Below are 18061 nucleotides of genomic sequence, written 5' to 3' on the forward strand. Positions count from 1 at the left end.
AAGACTAGTATTTGAGGCTGGATGAGGCCATTTGCTAGTGGCAGGATATTGAAATACTTGTCTCTCCTTCCTCTACTACAGCAGTCCCCACGCAGGAATGGATGAATTCCTTTCGATCAGGCAGTATGATTGAATTAATGATGGTGAATAACTATGATAAAGCACTGGCCAATGGCCAATGCATCGCTCATCACATGGTGAACCATTCACTTAAGCATATCGAGTAAAAAATTCATCCACTAATTACTGTGCGACCAAGCTAAGATACTGAAAGTGCTATTCTGAGCTGGAGCACACCTGCTCTCGTTATCCAATCCATTCATTCTCTTAGAGATTCAAGACACGAGCGAGGTCGCCACCAAGATCACCTCGTCCTGGACTGCTGGTCACCCAGCTCTGGCCCTCCCGTCGTACCGGTTGCTTCGGTTCAGTCCCCATCTCGCTCGTGGACATTTATTACCTAATCGCCATTGATCTGGTAGTACATAGACTGAGTACGAGCTGAAGCAAATGTGAGCCATGGAAGGATTTACTGGAGCAAGCTGAACATGGGTGGCAGCTACCAGAAGGGAGACGTCAGGAATGCATGCTTTTAGTTCTTGGTGCCCTGGCTGTCATACACAAAAGTGGATGGGAGATATGCAAGTTAAGTTAATATGATGGTATTCCTCTCACGCACCTTGTCGTCACATATACCCTCATGCACCAGTGACCTCTGTGGCTCTACCATTACCATTCGTCGTCTTATCTGTTTCTGACAAGTATTGACTTCTGTTTCACTTCCTTGCTTATGTATACATGCTATGATGTATTGTAATATGGATTGGATTTTTTATGCATGTATACTATACTTATTTTAAGCATTAGACTTAGACACATGGCTCTTGGTCGTGTTCTTCTGATCTAACGGCTTTGCTTCTAATTCATACGGCAACATTTATTGTTGATCATGCTTTAAGTATGTATGCAATTTTGTTAGTGATGTGAATGCACTATTGATCTGTGTCGCTTTGTGTTAAAGTGTTCCAGTTCCAGGATTATTGATGTACTGTTATCCAGTAGGTTCTGTGTATTTTTGTATTTGTCGATGGCAACTTCTTTGACCTGGTGGATGATTCAAATCCATATAGCTTGTGGGGTGATGGCAGTCTTCGGCGGCATTTTCATTTGTACTTATATGCTTAAATGTCTTTTCTATAGAGAAATAAAATGCAGTCAACTTAATTTTCAGAATAACAACTGTTGTTGACTGCAATTTGTGAATTATATACAATATCGTTTGCAATTACGCCCTCCGTTCCTTTATGTTAGGTGTATTATTTTTGGCGCGGTGACCAAGACACATAATTATAGATTAGTTAGGACTAAATTACCCTTGGCAAAATTTATTGGTTAGTGGCAAGTAAATCAGTAAGTTAAGAAAACTAAGAGATACATGCCATCGAGAGAGAGATACTTTCCTTTTTTTTTTTTACTACAAGAAGAGATACACAAAATCAGTAAAGAGATACTTTCCTTTTTTTCACGGGGCTAAAAAGAGGATTATGAGAAATTAGAAGAAATAAACCTTACGTTATGGAATTTTATCAAAAAACAAATACACCTTGTATAAAGGAACGGAGAGATTATTGAATATTTAACACAAGTCATTTGCTCATATCCATAGTTGCCCCATTGTGTTGGTGCTTGCATTACTATCTGTCTTGAGATATATTCTTTTATGATTTGTTCGTAACAATTTCTTGAGGACAAAAATTTAGGTGGAAGCTATGCTACAGCCTAGGTGGTAATAATGGCCTCATTTACAATCGCGAAAACTCTTAATAAATGACTTTATCGTCTCAAATAAGAAACCACTTATTAATTCGCCACACATACAAAAAGGCATAGTAAGCTATATGACTCAGTAACAAGCCCTTAATTACCATATTCATCTAGAAATTGTTATGTCTTTACCCAAAGCAGTCTCAGCCACGAGGCTTGGCTGCTAAATCAAGGGCTCCAACTAAAAAAAACAAGGGCTCCAATCAACATTATGGATATCTAACCCGTGAAAGAACATTAAGTATTTGCATATATGTTCTCGCATTGACATATGTGAATTGAACTATAAAAGGACATTTTAACTTGTTTGTTTTCTCGCGGGATTTTTTGCGGGAGTTTTTAGATTATATAAGAATCTTGCCATCTACAATGGTATGTGAAACTAAGTGTTCTCTCATGAAGAATCTTGCACATATGTATTGCTTTTAGCCTTTGATTGAATAAAGGAAAATAAGATTCATATTAAAACTCCCTCCGTTCGGAATGAGTTGACACTCAAATGAATATATCTATCTAGATACATCTGTTTGAGTGTCAATTATTTCCGAATGGAGGAAGTAGGTTTTAACAGCTATGTCACATAATTAATATATTGTTGGTAAAATTGGTGGTTACATTTTAATCATGACAAACAAGTGTGCAGTGTAAATTGGGACGGAGAGTAACATTATTTTACCCTTTATGACTCTTCATCTCAAAGAGTATTATTCTCTTCATTGTACTAGATGCCAACCCTTGTCAAAGGCAATGGGAAGGTAGCTTAAAGGATTCAACAAAAGGATCAATCGTGATAGCCCAAGGGGTGGAGTGAGGGGGCGTTTTGTTTTCCGGGTTTCATTGATTAGTAAGTAGGGACAGGCAGTAACATGATTTTCCCTTGTCAATGCACTTTTCTACGATCACTATTTTTACTCCATGGCAATGCACGGGCATGCAACTAGTTTCTATATAAATCAAGGCCTGAAGGTTGGGACGTCCTATATAGCACGTGACTCACTGGCATCTTTTTTTTTAGGTTTGCTTAAGGGTTGCGTGGTGAACATGCCGGTGCCCTAATGTGCCAGCCCATGAGCAAGGTTGGACGCCCCAGTTGATTTAATTTTTTTTGCCTTTTTTTGCTTTTTTTCTGTTTTTACTTTTCTTTTCTTAAAATAAATTAGAATTATTTTTAAAAAATTCAAATTCCAAAAAGTGAATTTCACAAAAAATATTCCAGAAAACATAAAAATTCATGAATTCCAAAAATTCATGGGCTGGCACATGGGCTGGCCATGAGCAAGGTTGGACGCCCCAGTGGTGAGCTTGGGCCTTGACAGTGTTGGCGTCAGAAGCTGAGCACTATGCCCCATGCGCATGCAGGCGCTGCTCGATCCAAATGGCTGGCTTGTGTGATGTCTCACTACGGCTCGTGACAAACGACTAACGTGTAGCCATTGACGCGCCCTGACTGACTTTCTTTTTTTAGAACGAAGGCTCGCGAAGAGCCCGGTTTTGAATTAACAAAGCCATCAACCGGTTAGGAGTTACAACAAACAACCAAATTACAGCGGTCAGAACAATACAATGGGGGACACTGGACTGAAACGCTGACTACAATCTCCACAAGCAGCTAATGAAAAGGAAATTAAGATTACAACTTGCAAAGGCCGAGCACTCCACACCAGGATCATATGTAGTAGAGCAGAGCAACAGAGCAGGACATAGCCGACCTTCGAAGATGGCCATGCTCCAGGAACACCTAGAGAAGAAGGGGAACATCATCTTCCATCTATATCACCGAGGAGGGACCCTACCCCCTCGCCATGGCTCGTAGGCGCCGCACCGTCGGGAATTCGAGAAGCTCACCCTAGAGCTAAAGAATGTCGCCCTAACATCGAAAGGTGGACATAGTGCGGCCACTTCGATTTGGGATATCCCTAGCCGGCCGCTTCGCCACGGTCCATGTCCAACTAGGTAGAGATAAGCTTCAGGGAATTGGACGATGAAGAGGAGGCAGCTCAATCCCTCACCTGCAGCGCCTCCCGACCGCATCCCGCCTCCCTAACGGCGCCTCCAACAAGGTCACGACGCGCAAGGCGCCGCCGCCGCCAAATCCGAGAAGATATAAGGTTTGCACCCGGGCAGGGTGGATCGGGGTGGAAAGCAGGGGACCTCGGCTGCGCCCCCATGGAGGAAAACAGCGCCCTTGGGCGTTGCCGCCGCCGGACTGGCCAGACCGGCCAAGGTTTCCCCCAGTCCCCTAGCTGGCCACCAATGCGCACCAACGCCGGAGCCAGAGAGCAAATCACTAGCCATCACCGACGGCGAGAGAGAGGTAGCAATGAGAGGGATTTTGAACCTCCAGATCTGACGAAGAAATCGCGCCGCGGCAGGATTCCACCAACCACCCGCCGCCCGCGCGGCCAGGCACGCTGGCCAGCACCCCTGCGAACGCCGCCCACCGCCCGACGGCGCCGCCTCTCCAGTTGGGGCCGCCGCCCCAGGAACCGCAGGCCTCCGAGAGGGGATGGAGCGCCAAGATCCCCGCCACCACCTTCACCGGCGCCCGCGCGGGCTGCCCGGCGGCCATCTCTGGTAGCGGCGAGGGGGTGAAGGGAGTGGAGGGGGGTGGCGGCGGCCACGGAACCCTAGTCACCCCCGAATCGCCCAGGGAGGCGACGCGAGGGCCGGGAGGGGGGGAACTTCCCCGCCCTGACTGACTTCCAGGGAACGATACAACGGCCCTCAAACTGACAGAGACTAACCTGCACCCACGAGCGCCCGGTGAGGTGTCGGAGCACGGCATGGGCGGTCCCCGAGAGTAGGAGCGAGGCACCGTACGTACTGCGCATGCTTGTGCACCGCTTGATGCTAATACGTACGGAATACGGGTGTTATGGTTTTGTACCGCACTCGCGTTGCGGCTACTCAACACAACACTGCCGATGGAACCGTACTTACACGCACCGTTGGCGACACATCGACTGTGTACAATGCATTTACAAGCTACGGAAAATCATTAGGTTCTTACTTTTATACGTTCTTAACGTATGAAAGGTTCTCAATTTATGATAAGCCAGCCTGGAAATACACAAGGAATATTGCGTTTTTGCCATGGTAATGCTTCCTGATGAAAATAAGCTTAACTTACCCCTGTAGAAGTAGATCACATGCCTCGTGATCTCCAGGCATTAAAATGAAAAGGATCCAATTCCTGGAGGCAACAACACAACAAAGGCTAGCTAGCTGTTTTTGTAACATGCCACCGGACAATTATAGGGCCCAACCCAGTGGTGTCTGGAGTACCCAATCACGAACTCACGATCACGAACAACCTAGTTATCCTCCCAGGGTTACTTCACGCCGCAAGCCAATAGAATCATGTGCATGCAGCTATTGACCTTCAATCAAGCTGTTCATCAACACACAATATGTTGTTACCAGCGGATTCGTTTGGTGGACACAATTACAAGTTGTCGGGCTGATCAACGACTAGTCAGATGTACTTGTACACTCCAACCTTCAAATCTATGCATGAAACCTTTCTTAATCACTTACACATATATTGATTAGCCAACACTCATATAATATAAAATGGACAGTTCCGACACGCAGGACGCAACAATGCCGGACAACAAAGCACGACTTCTTAGTAATTCAACACACACACGCACAAACACACACACAGAGAGAGAGGTCAATTAAATACACACTTCATCTTCCCTCTCGCAAAATAGTCGCTGAGGACTCTCCTGATACAGTGGCAACACTCGCTATGGGTTGAGAACATGGCATGTTGTGCGAATCAAACCCTTCATTTTGCATTTGGGCCATCATGATGTAGCTTATGTAGGCTGGTGATAAATCAGGAGGCAATTGATCATGGTCGAGGTACTGCATGACCTTTCGCATGATAGGCCACGCGTTGGGCGATGGATATGTGCATAGCAAACCTAATTTGAGCATGATGGTTACCTCTTCCGTGTTGAATTCCCGTCTGAGTCGTGGATCCACCGTGTCGAGCATTGAGCCGTTGTGGTGGTGCTCAAGCACCCACTCGACCAACAACACCCGACTGTTCTGCTCATCGATGAAGATTGGCTTGCGTCCACATGTGACCTCTAGGAGAAACACGCCAAATGCTTACACATCGGAGAAGGGTGTTGGCCTCCCCTTGCGTGAGAGTTCAGGCGCAAGATATCCCATGGTGCCAGCCACATGGGTGGTTTCAGCGGTGTTTTCATAGTCATATATCCTTGCCAAACCAAAATTGCCTAACCGTCCATTCATCTTACTATCCAATAGCACATTGTTTGCCTTTATATCTCGGTGAATGACAACCTGCTCCCATTCCTCATGTAGATACAGTAAGCTTGATGCCACACCTTTGATGATAGAATACCTCTGAGACCAACACAAAGTTGGGCTATTTCTACTATGTAGATACTTTTCAAGACTACCATTTTTCATGTAATCATAAACCAGGAGAAGCTCACCCTTCCGTCTGCAGTAGTCTAACAATTGTGTGATATTTCGGTGTCGAAGACGACCAATGCTCACCACCTCGGCAATGAACTCCCTTACTCCTTGCCTTGAATCGTGTGACATCCTCTTTACAGCGACCTCCATGGCAGGCTTGCGAAGCATACCGTTATTGACACTTCCAAAACCTCCCCTACCGAGCAGATTGTTGTTGCTGAACCCTTCGGTTGCATGAAACAAGTCCTTGTAAGAGAATCGGTTTGGGCCGAACGGAACCTCCCAGTCCTCATGCACCTCGGAGTACTTGAGACGCCGTCTTACAAATACGTAGAATCCGATTGCTATAGCCGAAACCAGTGTCGCCGACGCTAAGGCCAGCACAATCTCCAGAACCTTGGACTTTGGCGAGACCAACGGCGGCAAGGCCGGCAGTGCTGAGATGTTCAGCGCAGGGGCTGGGCTATCCAGCGCGAAGCTCCAGGCGAGGACGAAGTGTCGTGTGGTGAGCACGCCTGTCGCTGACGAGAAGCCGACGTACGCCGTGCTCTGCATCACGCCAGAGAGGTCGATGGTGGTCTGCAGCAGGGTTAAGTAGGGCCTGGGAACGCCCAAGGGAGCTATGGTCACGGTGATCTCTGTGGTCCTCTTGTCATAGTCCACCCACACTTGCATGGCCTTCCGGCTTATCAGACTTAGCTTCTGGAAACTCCCGATGTCATCGTTGGCATAGTACCCGGCGTCGGCGGAGCCGAGCGACACCAGGCTATCAACGTCGACGCCGACGTGGTTGCTGTTGATGTCGCGGAATTCGGCGTTAAAGAGTGTGTCCAACTCCACGGCGAAGATGTGGTCGCTCGGGTTGCCTCCATCGGTGTCGGTGAGGCCCAAGAACTGGCCTGGCGACGCAGTGGAGAGCAACTCCCTGGACGCTGAGACGAAGAAGGCCATGCCATGGCTGCTTAGGTCGGCGTACTGCCCGTAGATGGCGAAGACGAAAGTAGTGGAGAAAGACCGCACGGCGCCGGTGCCGTTCGCCTCGGCGCGAAACATCAGAGGCGACGGGTGGAAGGCCTGGCCTTTCGTCTGAATGGTGCCGTTGGTCAGCATGAGGAGGCCGTTCGACTTGACGACTGCGCCTTCGAGCGTCAGGTTCGCAGCCGTGAACCCGTTGTAGGCGAACTGCCGACCGTCACTGGTGCCACCGCCGCCGGTGGCCGCGAGGCAGCGACCGGCAGCCATGATGATCAGGAGGAGCGGAGCGACCAGGTGGTAAGGCTCGAGAAGCATGGCTCTCTTATCACCAGCAGCGCAGAAGGATCGCACGCCAGTCTCTTTGTCCTAGGCCATGGTGCCTTGGAATTCTGAACTGTGCCGATATCTCCTTGTGAGAGCTTGCGAGGTGTGGTGAGGTGGGAGCCTTGTGCTTGAATGCAATAATACTTTTCTAGTACTATTTGAGACGTGAGTGGACCGACCAGGCAAGGCAAGTCTCAAGTCGTCGCTCTAGACTTCTAGTACTTGCTACGTACGCTTCAGAAAAACGTTCTTATATTATGGGACAGATGGAGTAGTAGTTATTTTGGGATGTCGGTGTTATTCGGCACCGTGCTAGACGGGGAAAATATAGTCATCACTCGCCAAATCGTCCAATTAATGGCGCGTTAGGCATGCTAGCGTTTTCTACATGCCTGTCACCCAAGTTTCATCGCAGTCATTGTCGTGTTCATCCGTATACGTGTGCGCTTGCAGTTGCGCGGGTTGATGCGGTGCGAAATGACATAGCGCGCGTTGTGGCAGCGGCCGTGGCCTGGTCGTCTTCGCGGCAACACCTATGAAAATCGAACGCAAAATTATAGCGTATGCAGTAGGAGGAAGGGGAGGGACAGGAGCAACGTAGTGCACGACGTCTCCGAGCTTTTCTGAATGTTTTTCACTGACCAGTTTTTTCAAGCTCCTTACCGAGAGATTTATCTCCGCACCCTGCGTCTCGGTGGGTGGTATCAGTATGAACATCCTTGCCGAATCTTTTCAGTCTTATGTTTTTGGATAACTTGAAATGAATTGTCATCAGCTGCACGGTTTATCATGGTAATTTTGATTCAAGTTTCCTAAGTTGAAGCGATGCAATCACAGACCCCTTATGTATCTTGACTGATAGCCGTCGCAATCACAGGTGATATCACCATGAACTTCAGGCTGAAGTTTTTGTTTTTTGCTTGCACTATGTACCTGATAATCCCAGCAGAATGTTGTCGATAGTTGTGCTTTCTGTATAAAGCAGGGCCTGAAGGTGTATGCAGTCCATGTAAATGACACTGTTCACTGTCCGGCACAGAAGCATGGTTTTCAATTTCAGTGAGATTTCGATGAAATTCACTTAATTTCAATAATTTCAGTAGACACTTACTTATTTACTTTTTGGTCAAAATATTTCAGTAGTACACAGGAATTCAAATATTTCTCAAAATGATTATAAAAAATCAAATATTTAATTGAATTCAAGTGAATATTTCAGTCCTTTGACCGAAATGCAAACCGCATAAGGATCACAGCTGAATTTGGGTTGGTGCTGAATTTTTTCTGAAACTGAAAGTGAAAACCATGCACAGAACCATCACAGCTGAATACCGGATTGGTAGCCAAGAAACACTGATTGGTCCCCTTTCAGGTTGCGATCGGTGGTACCGCCGCTTGCTTCTTCAACGATGTAGGTGGACAAGGTATTTCATAGCTGGAATGCTCCGAGGTCGCCTCTAGCTGAGTGTCCCCAGTGCTTTTGGTATAAAATGCAACCTCATTCGGATCAGGTGCGTCTTCAGAATGCACTTGATTGTAGTTAGGAAAATTTTCTGTCAAGTCAAGGATTCTGCTAACGGGTCGACGTGCTTCTTGACAGAGAGCTTCCTCGGTAGGCTTTCGACCCTCGAGGCGATGAAGTCGACAAGGGCACTACGGCCATCTGTGGCAATGTTGGCATTCTCGTCGGCCTTGTTGGCGCCATTGTCTTCTGTGATGTCACACGCACGAGTAGAGGCTGCACCTGGAGACAGCCATGCCCCGAACGAGCTCTCAACGAGGTAATTGCTTCTCTCCTTGGTCACTGGTACTGCAGGGCATGGCGCTTCGGTGTTTGACATTTCAGGCGAATCTGCTGAAGACAAAATGTGTGTTTCCGATGCTTCACTCTCTGACGAATGCTGATTGTGTAAGGTGTGCATTTGACGTCTGAATCTTCTGATCATGTAACGGTATTTAAGTTGCCGGAGCGTATCGGACAAGGTACCTGTTTTGAATCTGCAGGAGGTTCAAATGTCAGGTTAATTTGGATGCTAAAGAATGAACACCGAAAAGAAAGCTGGAAAAAGCGAGAAATGAGCTAGGGAAATTTAAGAAGTGTTACATGGAGTATTTTGTATGGTGGGCTTCCTCGGCAGGAGGTTTCGAATGGATGTCTGAACACTGAAGGTCTGGTTTGGTTTATATGCTGTGCAGAGTGGGTTCTGAAGAAGGAGGGGTCGGTATATCTCTTCAAGCACGCTCCCTCGCCACCAGCATCATACCTGCACCCAAAACAAGCCAAAATTAACCAGGGAAAAGCTCATATTGAGCTGCTTAATTTTCAGTAAAGAAGTGTTACTTGTCCAGCATGGACAGTTGCGGAGGCCCGCGGCGGCCCTGGATGAGCTTTGCGATGGAACACGGCCTTGTTCCTCAAGGAACCACAATCACCGGCGGCGGCCGATCGACACGGTGGTCTGCGACGGGATAACTTCTGGCCGATGAAGTACACAAGCGTGTGTGTGCAGGTAGCAGGGCCGTCCATTCCGCTCCTCGACGAGCGGCAGCGCCTCCTCGAGCCGCCGTGCCCCCAGCGTGAGGCCGCGCACCCGAGCGGACACCGCCGTCGCTTGGTCGTGCAGGCCGTCGGACACCTCCACGGCAAGCCTGAAGATCAGGTTTAAAGCTAGTCTGGTGAATTTGCAGTACGTAGCCGCACGTACGTATAGAAAGCCATGGGGAAGCTGAAGCTGAACTAGTGCAGTTGCAGACTTGTAGTATGCAGCAGGACGGAGGGACAGGAGCAACGTACTGTGCGGGGTCTCCAAGCTGACGGAGGAGGCTCACGAGGCCGGCCATGGCGGCCTCGGACAACTCGGTGTGGCTGGACTCGTTGCCGTCGGTGGCGACCTTGGGCCTTGACAGTAGCGTCAGAAGCTGGGCGATGCTCAAATCAAAGGACATACAACGGCGCGTACAACCAAATGGAATCATGTGCACGTCGCTCTTGACCTTCAATCAAGCTGTGCATGAACACGCAATGTGCTGTTACCGGCCGATTCATTTGGTGGACACAACTACAGGTTGACAGGCTGGTCAACGAGACAACGACTCGTCAGAGCACGTGTACACTCTAATCTTTCTTAATTGTAGCACCTACTCAGCCGTTTGAACGGATCGAACAGTGAAGGTACACTTCGAACATGCAGGACGGAGCTATGCCGAACCACAAGCATAGCTTTTTGTTTGACAGCAACAAAGCATAACCTCTTAATACAACTCCTTCCACCAAATTAGTGAAAACAGAGAGAGAGAGAGATATTGAGAGAGAGAGAGAGAGGTCAATTACATACATGATTCATCTTCCCTCTCGCAAAATGGTCTCATCCGACACAGTGGCGACACTCATTGCGGGCTGAGAACATGGCATGTTGTGTGAATCAAATCCTTCATTTTGCATTTGGGCCATCATTATATAGCTTATGTAGGCCGGAGATAAATCAGGAGGCGATTGACCATGGTCGAGGTACTGCATGACCTTTCGCATGATAGGCCGTGCATTGGGTGACGGGTACGTGCATAGCAAACCCAATTTGAGCACGATGGTTACCTCCTCCGTGTTGAATTCCCTTCCGAGTCGTGGATCCACCGTGTCGAGCATTGACCCGTCGTGGTGGTGCTCAAGCACCCACTCGACCAACAACACCCGGTTGTTTTGCTCATCGATGAAGATTGGCTTGCGTCCACATGTGACCTCTAGGAGAAACACACCAAACGCGTACACATCAGAGAAGGGTGTTGGCCTCCCCGCGCGCGAGAGCTCAGGTGCAAGATATCCCATAGTGCCAGCCACATGGGTGGTTTCAGCGGTGGTTTCGTGGTCGTATATCCTTGCAAGACCAAAATCGCCCAACCTTCCATTCATCTTACTATCCAAGAGCACATTGCTTGCCTTTATATCTCTGTGGATGACGACCTGCTCCCAATCCTCATGGAGATATAACAAACTTGATGCCACACCTTTGACGATCGAATACCTCCGGGACCAGCATAGAGTTGGGCCATTTCTTGTGTGTAGGTACTTGTCAAGACTACCATTTTCCATGTAGTCATATACCAGTAGAAGCTCCCCCTTACGCCTGCAATAGCCCAACAATTGTGTGATATTTCGGTGCCGAAGACGACCAATGCTCACCACCTCGGCGATGAACTCCTTAACCCCTTGCCTTGAATCGTGTGACATTCTCTTCACTGCGACCTCCATGCCAGGCTTACGAAGCACACCCTTATATACACTTCCGAAACCTCCCCTCCCAAGTAGGTTCTTGTCACTGAACCCCTCGGTTGCATGAAACAAGTCCTTATAACAGAATCGATTTGAGCCAAACGGGACCTCCCAGTCTTCATGCACCACAGAGTACGTGAGACGTCTTACAAACAGTGGCGAAGCCACGTTTTGGTTGTGTGGTCACTTGACTACATATGAATTTCACAGGTCAAGTACTCCCATGTATGGGTACTGAGCTGCTGAATAAACAATTTCTAAAAATGCCTAAACAGGCCAACTCGTCATCTGTGTTGGGTAACTTTTGGCTGGAAAAAAAGCAAATTTGCAATGGAAGTCCTAATAACTATAGAAATAGCATTAGATATTGGTCTAAATATATGAAATTTTGAGGAAATACACACTTATGTGGGATACTTGAGGACATGCAATAGTACCGAAGTCTATTCTCCATTTGTACCAGTCTCTTGCTTCTTTTCGACTCCGCAATCGCCAAGAGTTAAATCTAAAAATCATCAGCTCTTATATAAATCATGTATTTTCTTTCTCAAGATGTTGAGCCTCTAGTTACATCTGTATTCGTTTAATCTATTCCATGAGCATTGTCTCCGAAGGTCAGATGTTCTACGCTTGCCCATCTACTCTAGTTGTCTTGTTCGAACATTTTTTCACATTCAGTTTTATTGTGTCTTTTTTTAATTCAAACGCCATTTCATATATCTCAAATCTATGTATCAGCAAAAAAAACATGAACATGGTCAAAGATAATAAGCTATGACGATAGTACTTGCAAATGTATACTTTTTTCGAAAATACATTTATAATTAAAATATTAAAATAGCTCAAAGATAATGCATTGAAAGAAACACTGATAATAAATTTGAAATACTAACTATCTTTAAAAAGGAATTACAATCCTTTGTGTTCCTATTTAATTTGTCTACAAAAATTCGCTAGTACAAAACCTGACATCACAAGGTTTTGATCCTGGCACCGCCACTGCTTACAAATATGTAGATTCCGAGGCCTATGGCGGAAACCACCGTCGCCGACGTTACGGCCAGCACTATCTCCAGAATCTTGGAATTGGACTTTGGCTTGGGCCAGGCTAACGGCGGCAAGGCCGGCAGCGCTGAGATGTTCAGCGCAGGGGCTGGCCTATCCAGCGCAAAGCTCCAGCCGAAGACGAAGTGTCCTGTGGCGAGTGCGCCCGTTGCCGCCGAGAAGCCAATGCACGCCGTGCTCAGCACCACACCCGAGAGGTCGACGGTGGTCTGCAGAAGAGGGTACTTGGGTCTGGCCACGCCCAAGGGAGCCATGGTCACGTTGACCTGTGTGGCCCGGCCGTCGTAGTCCACCCACACCTGCATGGCCTTCCCACTGGTCAGGCTTAGGTTATTGAAATTTGGGCCGTACCCATTATATATATCCGAAGTCATCGAGGTACCCGGGCACTGCGGATACGACCGACACCAAGCTATCGACGTCGACTCCGACGTGGTTGTTGTTGATGTCGCGGAAGTCGTCGTTGAAGAGCGTATCGAACTCCACGGCAAAGATGTGCTCGCTCCGGTTACCTCCATCGGTGTGGTTGAGGAGGCCCAAGAACTGGCGTGGCATCGCAGTGGAGAGCGCCTCATTGGATTCGGAAACGAAGAAGGCCATGCCGGGGCTGCTTAGGTTGGCGGACTGCCCGTAGATGGCAAAGACGAAAGTAGTGGAGAAGGACCGTGCGGCACCGGTGGCGTTCGCCTCGACGCGGAACGGCAGCGGGGACGGGTGGAAGGCCTAGCCTTTTGCCTGAGTGGTGCCGTTGGTCAGCATGAGGAGGCCATCCGGTGTGAAGGCGGCGCCATCGAGCGTCAGGTTCGCGCCTGTGAAGCCGTTGTAGGCGAACTCCCGACCGTCATCGGTGCCGCCACCGCCGGTGGCCGCGAGGCAGCGACCAGTAGCCATGAGTAGCAAGAGGAGCAGAGCGACGAGGTGGCAAGTCTCGAGAGGCATGGCTCTCCTATCACCAGCGGCGCACAAAGGCCGCACGCCGATCTCTTTGTCCTTGGCCATGGTGCTTGGGATTTCTGAACTGTAGACGGCCAAGAGGACAACTTTTATCTCCTTATGAGTGCTTCCGAGGTGTGGTTATATTGGAACCCTTGTGGTTGAATGCAATACTTTTCAATTTGAGACGCGAGTGAACCGGCCAGGCAAGGCAACCTCAAGTCTCAAGTCGTCGTTCTAGACTTCTAGTACGTGCGTGCTACCTACGCTTCAGGCCAATGCCCGGTGACAAACTGACAATCCACTCACTTAATGCTTGGTTGGATCTAGTCATTTTGTGATGTCGGTGTTATTCGGCACCGTGCTAGACGGGGAAAATATGGTCATCACTTGTCAGATCGTCCAATTAATTTCGCGTTAGGCATCCCAGCGTTTTCTACATGCGTGTCACCCAAGTACCATACCATCGCTGTCAATGTCGTGTTCATCCGTATACGTGTGCTTTTTTAGTTGTGTGGGTTGACACAGTGCGAAATGACCCAGCGCGCGTTGTGGCAGCGGCCGTGGCCTGGTCGTCTTGGCGACAATCCTGAAGAGCACACACCTATGATATGAAAATCGAACGCAAAATTATACGTATGCTATAGGAGGAAGGGGAGGGACAGGAGCAACGTAGTGCAGGAGGTCTCCGAGCTTTTCTGAATGTTTCTCGATGACCAATCTCTTCAGGCTCCTTTATCGAGAAATATATGTCCGCACCCTGCGTCTCGGTGGATGGTATCAACATGAACATCCTTGCTGAATCTTTCCAGTCTTATGTTTTCGGATAGCTTGAAATGAATGAAATTGTCATTAGCTGCACGGTTTATCATGGTAATTTTTGTTTGAGTATTCTAAGTTCAAGCCATGCAATCATAGACTTTTTAGAGCATCTCCAACAGATGCGCGGTTGCCCGGCGCGCTAAATCTTTTTTGCAGCGCCAAAATATTGTTTTGGCGCGCTGGGCTGGTGTTTTGCTTTATCAGAAGCGCAAAAACACGGCCCCCCAATCTGGCGGCCCCACCCGCAGCAACCCAGATTTTGCAGCTCGCGCGAACAGGCGCACCAAATAAGCAGCGTGCGATGCCGTTTTTCCAACGCGCTGAACCTACTTTACCGCTCGCGAGATTTTAGTGCGTCTGTTAGAGCGCCAGTTTCGATCGCGCGCGCAATATAGTCATTTTTTCCTGCGCGCGGCTAATCTAACACATGACATATCCTAAACCCGAATCAAATCCGACCCCTATTGGTTCTATATGCAGAAGGGACCAGAAAAGATTTGAGATGGCTAGGCACTTACAGCGAAGATCCGGCATGAAAAAGTTGATGCACGTCGATGAGGATGATGTGGCCTCTCGGGTCGGGGAAGGATCTGGCGCCGCGACCCGACTGGGGTGACTTGCGATGGTGTATTATAATGCACCTTAAAATCTCCCATTGCAATAACAGACCCCTTATGTACCTTGAGTGATAGCCATTGAAATCACAGTTCACGGGTGATATCAGCATGAAGTTAAGGCTGTAGGTTTTTTTTTTTGCTTACACTACGTAGCTGATAATCCCGGAAGGATGTTGTCGACACTTGCGCTTTCTATATAAAGCGGGGCCTGAAGGCCGATTCTCCGGGAAAAAAATAGTCATTACATCGGAGGAATAGGCAGCAACGACAGTACATGTAAATGGTACTGTTCACTGTCCGGCACAGAAGCATCACAACTCAATAGCGGACTGGTATCCAACATATGCAGATTAGTCCCTTTTGGGTTTTGATCACTTATGCCGCCGCTTGCTTCTTCATCGACGCTAGCAGGTGGAAGGTTATTCACAAGGATCGTCACATTGCTCCGAGGTCGCCTCTTGTTAAGTCTCCTCGGCGCTTTTGCTGTAAAATGCAACTTCATCTGGATCTGGCATGTCTTCAGAATTCACTAGTTCGTTGTGACGAATGTGCTGATTCATTCTCAAGCAGCACCTTCTTAGCCATGTTCCGGAAGGATTCCGTTAAAGGATCACTATGCTTCCTGACAGAGAGCTTCCTCGGCGAGCTTTCGACCCTTGACGCGATGAAGTTGATAAGGGCGCTACGAGCATTTGTCGCAATGTTGGCATTGTCATCGGCCTTGTTTGCGCCATGGCTGGCAAATCCATCAGCATTGGTTTCTTGTATGATGTCAGACGCATGAGTAGAAGCTGCATCCGGAGAGAGCCATGCCCTGAACGAACTTGTCCTCTCCACGAGGTCACTGCTTCTCTCCTTGTTCACTGGTACCGAAGGGCATGGCACTTTGGTATTTGACGTTTCAGGCGAATCCGATGGAGACAAAACGTGTGCTTCGGATGCTTCATCTTCTGGCGAATCCTGATTGTGAGAGCTGTGCATTTGACGCCTGATTCTTCCGATGATGTGTCGATATTTCAGTTGCCGGAGCATATCGAGCAAGGCATCTGTTTTGAATCTGCAGGAGGTACAAATTGGACGTTAATTTGGATGCTAAAGATTGAAAGCTGAGACCGGAAGATGGAAATGGGAGAAATGAGCTTCAGAAATAAATAAAAAGTTTTACTTGGAGCATTTGTGTGAACTCTGAAGCTTTGGTTTGGTTTCCTGCAAGAAAAGCTCATGCTTGGCAGACTGGGCTCTGAAGAAGGACGGGTCCGTGTATCGCTTCAGGCACGCCCCCTCGCCGCCGGCATCATACCTGCAACCGAATCAAAGTTTTTGAGGCAGCTGCTGAGGTTTTCCTACTGTCTCAATTTTGTACTAATTTTAGTACAAAGTTATACTAAGAGTGAGACGTTTATTTTGGGACGGAGGGAGTACTTGTCAAGCATGGACAGCTGCGGAGGCCCGCGGCATCGCCGGATGTGCTCCGCGATGGAACGAGGCTTCGTTCCTCCCACCACAATCACGCCGTGGTTCACCGGCCTGGCACTTGCGCGGCGCCGGTGCACGCCGTGGCCTGCGACACGACACAAGCCTTCTGACCGAATGCCTGAAGAGAAGACTGAATTGCTGCAGGCAACGGCGACGTCCTGCTGCTGCACGAAGCAGGGCCGTGCACTCCGACGACGGCGGAGCCGCTCCTCGACGAGCGTCAGCTCCGCCTCGAGCCGCCGCGTCCCCAGCGTGAGGCCGCGCGCCCGAGCGGACACCGCCGTGGCCTGTTCGTGCAGGCCGTCGAACACCTCCGCGGCAAGCCTGAAGATCATGGGGAAGCTGAAGCTGAACTAGTGCAGTTGCAGACATGCAGCAGGGCGGAGGGACAGGAGCAACGTACTGTGCGAGGTCCCCGAGCTGGCGGAGGAGGCCCACGAAGCCGGCCATGGCGGCGCCCTCATCCTCGAGGACGACAGCTTCGGGGAGCTCGTCGGCCTTGGTGGTGAGCTTGGGCCTTGACAGTGTTGGCGTCAGAAGCTGAGCACTCTGCTCCATGCGCGCATGCATGCAGGTGCTACTCGATGGATGCTTATTCTTCCTTCCTAAGTCCAAATGGCTTCATTAATTTGAAGTCGGGCTTTATGCCTTTCATCTATAGAAGTCCAAATGGCTCGTGACAAGCGACTGACATGTAGCCATTACCATGGCGGAGCACGGCACGGGCGGTCCCCGAGCAGAGAGTAGGAGGAGGTACCACCGTATCCTACGTACTGCGCATGCTTGTGCACCGCGCCATGTGAGTACGTACGGAATACAGTTTTCTACCGCACTCGCGTTGCGGCTACTCAACGTTGTAGTACATTCATTGGCGCTACAACAACAAGCTACGGAAGGTCGTTAGGTTCTTACCGTATAAAAGGTTCTCCATTTATGACAAGCCAACCTCTAAATAGAGAAGGGATATTGCGTTTTTGCCATGTTAATGCTTCCTGATGAAAAGGGAGATGAAAATAATGCCTGGCGAATTGGCGATCTCCATGCATTAAAATGAAAAGAATCCAACTCTTTGAGGCAACAACACAACAAACGCTAGCTAGCTGCTTTTGTACCATGCCGCCGGACAAAATATCATCTAGGCCAAGCCAGTGCCACGAGTCGCGAGGTCGCACAACCTACTTATTAGCTGCACGGTTTACCGTGCCAATTTTGGTTTAAGTATTCTAAGTTCGGGTTATGCAATCACATACTCCATGTGTACCTTGACTGATAGCCATTGCAATCAGAGGTGATATCACCA

At 48.7% G+C, this 18061-nt stretch overlaps 1 protein-coding gene and 2 pseudogenes across 1 annotated transcript; all 3 read right to left on the minus strand.

Annotated features, from left to right (window-relative positions):
* Nucleotides 1–5517: 5517 nt before the first annotated feature.
* On the minus strand, nt 5518–7572 carry LOC119358896 (annotated as a pseudogene).
* Nucleotides 7573–10921: 3349 nt separating this feature from the next.
* LOC119358897 lies at nt 10922–13942 on the minus strand (annotated as a pseudogene).
* A 1467-nt stretch (nt 13943–15409) lies between these two features.
* On the minus strand, nt 15410–17357 carry LOC119358898 (scar-like domain-containing protein WAVE 5). Its single transcript, XM_037625293.1, has 4 exons — nt 17165–17357; nt 16708–17085; nt 16451–16585; nt 15410–16342 (listed from the first exon to the last, which is right to left on the minus strand). Exons 1-4 carry the CDS (start codon nt 17329–17331, stop codon nt 15805–15807), a joined length of 1218 nt encoding a protein of 405 aa, XP_037481190.1. The 5' UTR covers nt 17332–17357; the 3' UTR covers nt 15410–15804.
* Nucleotides 17358–18061: the final 704 nt, after the last annotated feature.

The sequence above is a fragment of the Triticum dicoccoides genome, chromosome 2A, assembly GCF_002162155.2.
Source record: "Triticum dicoccoides isolate Atlit2015 ecotype Zavitan chromosome 2A, WEW_v2.0, whole genome shotgun sequence".
Taxonomy (NCBI): Eukaryota; Viridiplantae; Streptophyta; class Magnoliopsida; order Poales; family Poaceae; genus Triticum; species Triticum dicoccoides.